Source organism: Corylus avellana, chromosome 4 (assembly GCF_965113065.1).
Source record: "Corylus avellana chromosome 4, dhCorAvel1.hap1.2, whole genome shotgun sequence".
Taxonomy (NCBI): domain Eukaryota; kingdom Viridiplantae; phylum Streptophyta; class Magnoliopsida; order Fagales; family Betulaceae; genus Corylus; species Corylus avellana.
Window position 1 is genome coordinate 25,235,829 of NC_142493.1, and position 11,017 is coordinate 25,246,845.

General features: G+C 37.9%; 2 protein-coding genes across 2 annotated transcripts; one reads left to right on the forward strand and one right to left on the reverse strand.

Moving 5' to 3' along the window:
* Window positions 1-1,755: 1,755 nt before the first annotated feature.
* On the forward strand, window positions 1,756-2,795 carry LOC148586508 (uncharacterized). Its single transcript, XM_088515671.1, has 2 exons — window positions 1,756-1,810; window positions 2,323-2,795. Exons 1-2 carry the CDS (start codon window positions 1,756-1,758, stop codon window positions 2,793-2,795), a joined length of 528 nt encoding a protein of 175 aa, XP_088371797.1.
* A 5,360-nt stretch (window positions 2,796-8,155) lies between these two features.
* LOC132179160 (RING-H2 finger protein ATL16-like) lies at window positions 8,156-9,623 on the reverse strand. Its single transcript, XM_059591809.2, has one exon. The coding sequence runs from the start codon at window positions 9,299-9,301 to the stop codon at window positions 8,273-8,275; it is 1,029 nt and encodes a 342-aa protein (XP_059447792.1). The 5' UTR covers window positions 9,302-9,623; the 3' UTR covers window positions 8,156-8,272.
* Window positions 9,624-11,017: the final 1,394 nt, after the last annotated feature.

Genomic DNA, 11,017 nt, shown 5'->3' on the forward strand with positions numbered 1-11,017 from the left:
TGAGGAAGTGCACAGTGCTTTGTTTCAAATGTCCCCTGAAAAAGCCCCGGGTCTGGAGGGTTTTTCGGTTGGCTTCTATCAGTTGGCAATGAGGTTTGCAATGTAGTTTTATTTTTTTTAAATTTCGAAATTATGGATGCCAGTATTAACGTTACTCATATAGCTCTTATTCCAAAAAAAATAAACCCCATTTGTGTTGCTGATTATAGACCTATTAGTCTTTGCAATGTAGTTTATAAGTTAATTTCAAAGGTGTTAGCAAACCGTATGACGCGAGTGCTCCTTAATATTATTTCTTCCACCCAAAGTGCATTTTTACCTGGCTGACTGATTACGGACAACATCCTTATGGCCTACGAAACGTTGTATACCATGCATACTAGAATGTGGAGCAAGACTGGGTTTATGGGAATTAAGCTAGACATGAGTAAGGCTTACGACAAGGTGGAATTGGTGTTTTTGGAAGCTGTGATGAAAAAAATGGAGTTTCCTGATAAATGGATAAGACTGATTATGGAGTGTGTAAGTATAGTCTCATATTCCATCTTGATAAATGGTAAACCTGTGGGGAACATTCAACCATCAAGGGGTCTTCGTCAGGGTGACCTGCTATCCCCTTATCTTTTCTTGATTTATGCAAAGGTCCTCAGTTCTTTACTCACTCAGGCGAAGAAGAAGGGGGTTATCACTAGTGTACCTTCTTCTAAGAATGGTCCTTGGCTAAGCCATCTTTTCTTTGCAGATGATAGCTTGTTATGCTGTAAGGAAAGCCTGGTCAAGTGGAGACGTATTACTAAGATTTTGGAAAAATATGAAGCGGCTTCTGGTCAATCTTTGAATAAAAATAAGACGTCTATTTTCTTTAGCCGGAATACCAGTTTGGAGAGGAGGAATGAAATTATCTAGTTGTCAGGACTCCAAGCAGCACATAGCTTTGATAAATATTTGGGACTTCCAACTATTGTGGGGAAATCTAGATACCAGTCCTTTAAGACTATCAAGGACAAGGTGTGGAGCTGCCTAAATAATTGGAAGCTTAATTTTTTATCCCAGGCTGGCAAGGAGGTTCTCCTTAAGGCGATGGTACAGGCGATTCTCACGTATTGTATGAGCGTGTTTCAGCTTCCAGTTGTGCTATGTAGAGAGATAAATAGGATGATGAAGCGATTCTGGTGGCGCCATAAAGAGAATACTTCAAAAATCCATTGGATGAGTTGGGAAAGAATGGGCGTTGCTAAGTCAAGTGGAGGGTTGGAATTTCGGGATTTGGTTATGTTTAATAAGGCGTTGTTGGCTAAGCAGTTGTGGAGACTTCTTACAAAACCAGAATCTTTGGCTGCCCAAGTTCTTAAGGCTAAGTATTTTCAAAATGGTTTTATACTGGAAGCGACAATGGGTTCTAGGCCCTCTTATGCATGGAGAAGCCTTATGGCATCTCAAGAATTACTAAAGAATGGGTTGTTATGGAGGGTAGGGGATGGGCAGGATATCAAGATATGGGGCTCTCATTGGCTTCCAACTCCAACTTCCTTCTCTGTTCAGTCGCCTAACAACGGGTTTGATGTAGAGGCTCGGGTTAAAGACTTAATTGACCAAAATACTAAGTAGTGGAATAGTAATTTAATCTTAGCCATTTTTCTTGAAGAAAAGGCAAAGGTGATACTCAATATACCATTGAGCCCTCTCCAACCCAAGGATAGGTTAATTTGAAGATGCACCACAATAGGGGATTTCATTGTCCGAAGTGCGTGCCATATGGGGATGGAGACGGCTGCTTCTCTACGTAGTGGTGGATCGAACATGAGAAGAGGTACAAGCGTATGGAAAGTATGCTGGATGCTACATGTACCAAAGGTAGTTCAAATGTTTCTGTGGAGAGCTCTTAATAACCTACTTCCAACCAAGTCCAACTTATTTAAGAGGGGTGTGATTAAGGAAAAGCAGTGCCCAGTATGCATAAGGGAGGGGGAGACCTTATAACATATTTTGTGGAACTGCCCTTCGGCCAATGATGTCTGGGGTTGTTGCATGGCCGAAATCCAGAAGCAGAAATGTGAGGGTAGGAATTTTTTCCAAATCTTTGAGGATATGGCAGAACGTTGTCATCGAACAGAGCTTGAGCTATTTGTGGTAATAGACAGGAGATTGTGGTTAAGAAGAAATAGTTTGATTCATGAGGGGGTCTTCCTCATCCAAATTAGATTTTACGTGAAGCAAAGGATTCTCTGGAAGACTTCCAGCGAGCAAATGCTAGGGACGAAGTAACAGTCGGTCCGGACATAACATCGGCATAGCTAAATTGGAAACCTCCCCCTATTACAGAGTTTAAAATAAACTGGGACGTGGCCCTGGATAATTGTCGAGATAGAACTGGGTTGGGCATGATTGCAAGGGACTGGTTGGGGAATTTTGTGGCAGCCCGTAGCATCCCCATGGACTGCAAGCTTGAACCAGTGTCGGCTGAAGCTCAAGCAGCACGTCATGCAACGTTCTTTGCCAAGGAGCTTGGTTTAGCTGACATTATTTTCGAAGGAGATGCAAAGAAGATCATCACAGCGATTAACTCGGAGCAGCATTGCACGAGCTCCTATGGGCATTTAGTGGATGGAGCTGTTTCGGGGTTAGGAGAATTGGGTAATTCACGTTTTTTACATGTAAAGCGAGAGGCCAACAGTGCAGCCCATGGGTTGGCAAAGTTGGCTCTCAATTTTGTTACTGAGACTAATTGGGTGGACTCCCTTCCATCTGAGATCAGTGGCATTGTAAGGAAGGAAGCTTCCCTTGCTGTTTTATGACCCCTTGGGTCCTTCAGTTATTGAATAAGAATTTGCATTTGTTCAAAAAAAAAAAAAAAAAGGAAGGGTTTTTAAGAAAGAAAAAGGCCACCCTGCCCGCCCGGTGTAGCCCAATGCCTTAAACCCAATGAGTCTCCAACGAATAAAATAAATAAATAAAATGATAGATTCAATTCTCATATATCTTCATTTAAAAAGAAAAAAACCAAACAAACAAACTATGCTATACGTACAAGTGCATGCCACCTTTTTTCTTGTTTATTTTTTCCCCCAAGTTTTAATTCTCGATATCTTGATTTATTTCAGGGTGAATAAAGCATATATAGCATCAGCTTTTTGGTATATATATATATTTTCCATTGATTGAGAGACGAAGCCCTTCGAAGTAAATAAAGGAGCCCACAGTTGGCAGCCAAGGAACAGTTACTCCACAACATGATGAAAGCAAATGAATGCAGTAGAGTTACTCCACTGCAGACGTTATTTTATATATAGTTAATGCAAAAGGGCAATTCAATCGGCTTTTAATGCAAAATTCATGACTTTTGCTCAAAAAATGGCTGGAAATATTCTTGTATCAAAAAGTGCTGCTCGAGAAATTGATCTCTTTCTTTCTTCCTGCTTTTTAAGTGACGTGAGACTATAAATATCGTGGGTATCACTTTAGTACCGTACTCCATCGTCAAGAGAAAAACACTTGAAACAATTATATCAAATATTGCTTTCAATGCATGTTTCGTACCGTATTATATTTTGCCGTGTATAATATTTCTAACACCCTTCATATATACCACACATGCACATATCAGTAATGCGTGTGACAGACATGTTATCCTTGCCCATACGTTTGATCACATGGACACATGGTCAACAGGATATGGGAAAATTGATTGCTCATAATCTCATCGCGTAAAGTCAACTTCATACAACAATTAAAAGAAAAGAAAGGAAAGGAAAATGTTGTGTCTGCTGAAGATGATTGTAAACCCATGTAGGACTAAACTGAATAAGTAAATGGTTTGCTCTGAATGGGCCGGGGCAGTGAGACATTTTCCATAACTATCAACTCATAGAAAACTATTTTTTCCAACTCATATCACATACTCTCTCAGGATTGACTTTTCTTTTTTCCTTTTTTTTTTTTTTTTTTTTTTTTTTTTTTTTCAGATTGAGACTTTGCCTATTTGGAAGTGTGGGCAGATTCAGATATGGTATGAATGTTTGATAAAATTGACGGAATAAGAAATGATTCTTGAGATGATATTTAAAATGACTAGAAAGAACCTTGAATACGTCTCCCAGATTGCTTGCAAATACTTTTGATACTTCAATTAACAGCCAGCATTTGCGATAGAACCGGACCACATGAGTTCAATAATTTATACTCTTTTTGGGCAATATATATAGCTCATTCTCATCTCATATTGATGAAATGAAGGAAATACAGTCTTGTGGGTATTTTTAATATACTTTTCAACATATTTGTAATATGTTCTTATATTAAAGGAAATTAAGTATAAATACAAATATTCAAACAGAAAGAACATAAACATTGAAACAGAAGCTACACCTTGGTAGGTACTTACCCATTATTTAGTAGGTATCAGCAAGAGGATAATTAAGCTGGTTTGGCATCCAACAAGCACGAGAGAATTCTTGGTGCGAAGTGCTTACCACTTGGAGATGGAGCGATGTGGATCCATGCAGGGAGAGAGTTCCTTTTTAAACAAAAATAGGGACTCATAGAACTGTATGTGGAAATTGAGGATCCCCAATGTCGTAAGAATGTTTTTTATGGAAGGCGTGTAGCAATATCCTCCCAACGAAAGACAACCTTAAACGGTGAAGGGTAGTCTTAGATGACCTCTGTTTTATATGCAACATATATGTGGAGTCTGTTTGGGATTGCCTAGTTGCCCAAGATGTTTGGGGTGGAAGCGAGCAGATTTTTCAAAAGAGTCAATGTGATGGGGGGGATTTCCTGGCTGTGATGGAATATCTGATGGAGCGGTGCAACGTCGAAGAGTTGGAGCTAGCCGGGGTTATTGCATGTGAAATATGGAAGAGACGTAACCATGTGTTGCATGGGGGGAATTTTGTGCACCCGAAGCATCTGATCCAAGAGGCGGAGGAGTTGTTAAGTTAGTTCCAGAGAGCCAACGAGAGCAACCCCAGTCAAGTGGTGGAAACAACCAGGACCCTTCAAGTTTGTTGGACTAATCCTCTCCATGATAGCTACAAAGCAAATTGGGATGCAGCGATAAATTTAAAAGAGAAGAGGATTGGGATAGGGGTGATTATCCGGGACAATATGGGGCGGGTCTTCGCGGCTCAATGCAAGACTATACAGGCTGTGTGTGACCCTACCACTGCAAAGGCAGTTGCGGATTTACACGCTTTGGAACTAAGCCGTGATTATGGACCGCAGGAAGTGCCGCTTGAAGGGGATTCAAAGATTGTGGTTACGGCCCTAAAAGACATAGACTCTAATTTTTGTCGATATGGGCATGTAATCGATGATGCCAAGGTAGTGCTAAAGGCGTTCTGAGGATGGGAAGTAATGCGCCATGTCAAACGAGAAGTTAATATGGCGGCGCATGGACTTGCAAAGGAGGCTGCCTGTAACAAGTTGGACAGAATTTGGCTTGAAGAAGTCCCTCACTGTATTTTTGACATTGTCAATTTAGAGCGTTTAGCTCTTGTTTTGTAGAGCCTTGACTCTGTTATTCTTAATGAATGATATTAGAATATTTTAAAAAAAAAAAAAAAAAAAAAAAACAAAAAACAAAAAAGAAAAAGGCTACACCTAGAAAAATGCCCTCTTTTTGGCACTTTCTTTTTTTAAAAAAAAAAATTTACATGTCCACACAAGAGGGGGGAATAGTGATTCGAACTAGTGACCACTAGTTCATGAAGCATTTTTCTTTTTGGTGCATTAATTCATCTCTTATGTTTTGGCTCATTTAGATTTGCAAGATAAAAGCATTTTTGGTCATGTAGTTTGGTGACAGAGTTTTTCTCCAAATTGGGTTGGAGAAACTTCCTTCAACTCAATCTATAAAATTGACACGTGTCATTTGAACATGTGAGATGCACATGTTTTTTTAATAGTAAGGACAAAGTTAGAATAAATAATATTAAAAACTCATGTGCATCTCACATGTTATTAAAAAAAAAGACACATGTTAATTTTATAGACCAGGTTGAAGGAAGTTCCTCCAATCCAGTTTGAAGGAAAACTCTATCAGTAGTTTGAAGTTTTGATAAATAGCTCACTGAATTTTAAAAAGTGATTAACCCATATAGTAACAAAAGTTGATGGAAATGGTTAATATTATGCCTAAGGTTTTAAAATTCAGAAATTTTACCCAACAGCCCCTAAAGTTTTAAAACTCAAACAACTGAAAGCATAGAGCGAGTGGCATATATAACTTAATTTTTAAATAAAATAAAAAATGAAAATTCCACTACAAGTTTTAGGTCATTTTCAAAAAGTTCCATGAGTTTCAAGTTTTGGCAAATCGTTTTTCAATCACATCGATCATTACATAACATTGTTTGTCAATTTCCTAACATGAAAACCACGAAATATGTTAACCATAGTCCTAAAAGTTTATTTATTTATTTTTAAAATCCATTAGAGGCATGGGAGGGTGGTTAGACCACCGTCCCTAGGAGATGTGTTGGAGCTTTGAGGTGGTGCAACTAGTTCTCAACGAGGTTTAAGGGTGGTCAGACCACTCCTCAAACCTATATCTTTATTTTATTTTTTATTTTTTTAAAAAAATAATAATCTTTTATGAGTATAGTTGATATCTCACATGATTTATGTTAGAAAATTGACGGAATGATCTTATTAAAAAATAACTTAATCACAAAACTATTATCACTAAAATTTGAAATCCATGAAGGATTTTGAAAATGAACGTCTAAAACTTAGGATACTTATTTGCATTTCTCATCCTATCTCCATTTCAAATAAAATAAATAGGATACGTTTCATGGTCGACATTAGATTTTACCAATTTAATAGTATATGTTGCTACATTATTTAAAACTACTAGTAATGTGAGACCGTGCTTAAATGATATGGAACCATATACACTATTAAACCATAAAATTAAGTTATGTCCATCTAACTTGAAATGGAGACCATCCTATTGCATAGTTTAAGAGGGAGCCACATGTAGTTGATGGTTATATATCTGCCATCTTGGTCCATCTTAGGTGTCATTCATTCAAGAACCAATCTGTAATGCCACCAAAGCCAACTAACAGGAAAGCCAAGCTCTATGTATAGACTGAAGTGATTATCTAAGATGACTTAAGGGTAGAGTTTCACAACTATTAATTTGAAATATAAGAGAAATAATAATAAATAAAAAAAAGACTTGAGCTATAGCGTAGATATATACTTTATAATTAAGAAGACATAGTAATATATAATTAAGAGTTCCCATGATTCGAATTATAAGCCAATCACATAAAAAGAAGTCAATGGCCTAAAAAGAATTGTGCATTAATACCTTTCTATTATATATAATTACACAAAAATTGGAAGAGGAGTACCTAAATTAGACATGATTATGTTTATAATCAGCGATAAATAGATGATTATTGCAAGCTGAAAATTAAATAATGGGGTTCATTATTGATGAAGAACCATTACCAACCGTGTATGACCAAACTCTTATTCCCTCCTACCAACAACATTATTGACACAAGAAGTTGGTGTATGATTGTTTCAATGGAAAAGGACTCTTCTTTTCCTCCTCCCCAATCAATGGAAAACTTTATTCTATCCCTCGGATGCTCCTGTTTAGTTGGTCAATGGCCATGGCGGGCCTCTCCCATTTTGATTTCTCCCCCGCCCAAGGCTCCAACTCTGTCATTCTTGTCATCTTGTGGTATTTCTTTGTTTCTTTGCACACAATGATAGGCATACTAAGACTATGTTTGTTTCGAGGTTTTATTTTTTCGTATTTGGTAGGATTAAAAAATAATTGTCAAAATAAATATATTTTCAATTTGATCAAAGCAAGCTTATTTAGTTTCGAAAAATGGTTTTGGTCCAAGTTTAAGTTTCTCCTTCTCAAATTGTCAAACCTCCGTTGAAATGCCGATGGACCACTACCAAAAGTTATTGAAAGTTGCCGAGTCACTCATTTTTTTATGGGCTAAATATCGGAAAATATTTTACGAACAAACCGAGCCTAAATTGAATAAAAGTAGAAAAAGAAAAACACAAAAAAGGTGGTGATTTCAGCAATGATGCTCATAATAATGGCTGTAAGTCATTTGGAACACATAACGGGCCTTAAATCAAATAAAGCTATTCTTTCAAATTTCCACAGAATGTTTTCTATTTAAAAAAAAAAATTCCTATATTCTCTCAATAATACATCCGAAATCTCTAAATCACAAAAACATACACTAATGAAATGCCAAAAAAAAAACAAAAAGCAAAAAGGTTCTATCTATGATTCTAAAGAAACTGGGAGAATGGAACTTCTGGATCTACTGCCATGGCCAAAGGAGAAAAATGATCTTCGAACTCTACTACTGCAGCCTTCAATGGGACTGGTTTCACTGACTTGCCTGTTTTGTCTCAAAGCCTCTTGAATTGCTAAATAGAGCTGCCGGTCTGTGGAGGAGTCCATTGAGAACGATCTCCTGATGGGTTGGATTGCAAACTGATCATCTTTGCCTCTTGTATCAATGCATTCATCGCCCATGCTTGTAACTTTCTCAAACTTCCTCGATTTCTTATGCACAATTCTCTGCTCAAACTTCCTCGGCGAAGGACTAATGGAACGCGTCGATGTTTCTCTTGAATTTACCGATCTCTGTTGCGTTAATCCCAGCAATGTTTGATTGGGAGAATAAATATCGTTGCCCAATTCAATCACCACGAAGTCTTCATCGCCGCCAATGAGATTGTCCGTATACGGCGTCGGATCTTCAGGGGTGGAGCTTGGAGCAAGCACTAGATCGGTAAATTGGAACCGGGAAATTGCAGAAATGCTTGTTCTGCAAAGTGGGCAATTAGCATTGCTTTGAAGCCAAACGTCGATGCAATCGATGTGAAATACATGGCTGCAGCTTGGTATTATTCTTAGCTTCTCGTCCTCTTGAAATTCGTTCAAGCAAACTGCGCATTCGCAAAAGCTTCGTTCTCCAAAGTCTCTGTTTCCTTCTTTCTTGAACTGCATTATTGGGATTGATCGGATTACAGACTCGTCGAGTCCTCGGGTCTCTATTCCCGGAGAGTAGACCATCAAAGGCTCTTCCCGGCGTCTTGACAACGAAAACCGTCGGAGAAGATCAATACGATGCCAACTGAGGCAGCATTTGATGACAAAGACGTAGTAGCTAACAAGCAAGAAAGCCGTCGCCAGGATTCCTATCACGGCAATGGCTATAATGGGGAAACTGGTGTCCGAGGAATGCATGGTAGGCTGAAAGATCGAGCTGCCAGTACTTGTGATTGGAGGAAGAGCTGCCATGACAAAAAAAAAAAAAAAAAAATTCAAAGAAAACGCAAAGAAATGGTTTTGCTCAGATCTTGAATATATACAAAATCAGAGACAGATATAGCAGAAAAGATTGAAACAATGGTGCTGGCATAAATGTTGTTGTTCGGAAGATGTAATAGCAGAGGATGAGTGAATTAAAGAGAAAACCCACTTTCAATTGATGAAGAAAATTTTTGGTAGAGAAATGAAATGAATCAATGAGAGAGATGGAGAGAGAGAGAAGGATGGAGAAAGGAGCAGTAGAGAAGAAACCCAGATGGGCTTTAATGAGGGTGGTGTAGTGGGGAACACGAAAAGCTTCTGAATTCAATGAAAATGTTGCTCAGCTTTTACTTTTTTATTGGTCGAGTCTGAGCTCAGACTAACGTAGTTGGTGAATTTCTCTCGGGTTCATACGAGAAGCTTGTCGAGAAAATTGTTCAAGACCCTCGATTATTGTGCGTCTTTCTTATGTAACAGACACGTATGGGGGCCCCAATATTAAAAAATGAAATTGCACGATGCTTGGCTCTCTATGATGAATGATAGGGGTTTTACATATTCGCATGTCAAGATGGTGGGCGACCATCATGGATGAGGCAAAATGTATGATCCTATGATGCCAATTTTTATATAGACTTGGAGTATCTCATGATTCTCATTGTACCATTCTCAAGATCTTAAGTATTATGTTTCTAGTTGTAAGCCAAGCAATCACCTAACATATCATATGAATATAGTTGGTTGATAATCGAGCGGATGGAAAGAGAGAAATGTTATATACTATATTTTTATTATTATATTTTGCTATTATTTGTTTTTTTTTTTTCAGAAAATAACAAAATAATGTCTTGAATATATTTGTACAACATATATAACAATTGTAACAGCTAAATTATAGTAAGAAGACAAAGCCAATCATCAAGAGACACGAGTTGTCAAAATAGATAACAAATCAAAGGAGGGTTAAGAGTTTAGAAAATAATGATGTAAAAGGCCCTTGACTTTTCATAACTCATCCATTCTTAATCATCATCAATCCCGATTCCCACATGCAAGCCACCGTTGAATTTCTTGACCCGGCCTCCCCACTTGCATTCAGAAAGTAGATTCTGTGAGTACTCTTCCCTTATCATTCACATCTTCTCTGTCTCCCCCGCCACTCCAGTTTGAAAATCTTGAACAAAAATCATCCAAATGCCCCACACAAATCTAGCAGAAGATTGTTAAATTTGTCTATTAGTATTGAGATTAGGATAAATTCAAGTAATGGGGGCCCAATCAGAAACCTTTTTCGTCAAGCAAAGGGCTGATGATATATCTTGCAGAAAAGTCTGTACGTAAAATAATCCTAAAAGATAATAAAAGCAGAGCCGACACTGTCGACGCTTGCGTGTTGACAAATCTGTAGTTGGGTAAGAAAAACAGAGTCGACTGTTTTTGTTTTTCAAAAAAGGTGTTTGGTTGTGTACTCTGCAGTCAAAGGTTGAGGGCTCTGCCACAGAAACTTCCCCTGCTTTTTCTCCAAATTTTCCACACGGTTCAAGCTTTTTGTTCACATCACAGTCACATCCACCCCCAACGTTTTATAAATCAAAAAGCTTCAAATCCCCCTTTTTATTTATTTATTTGGAGAATGTTTCCATCATTAATAAATAAGCAGGATTGAGTGTTCTTGACGGTGCCTAATAGTAATACCTAATACTT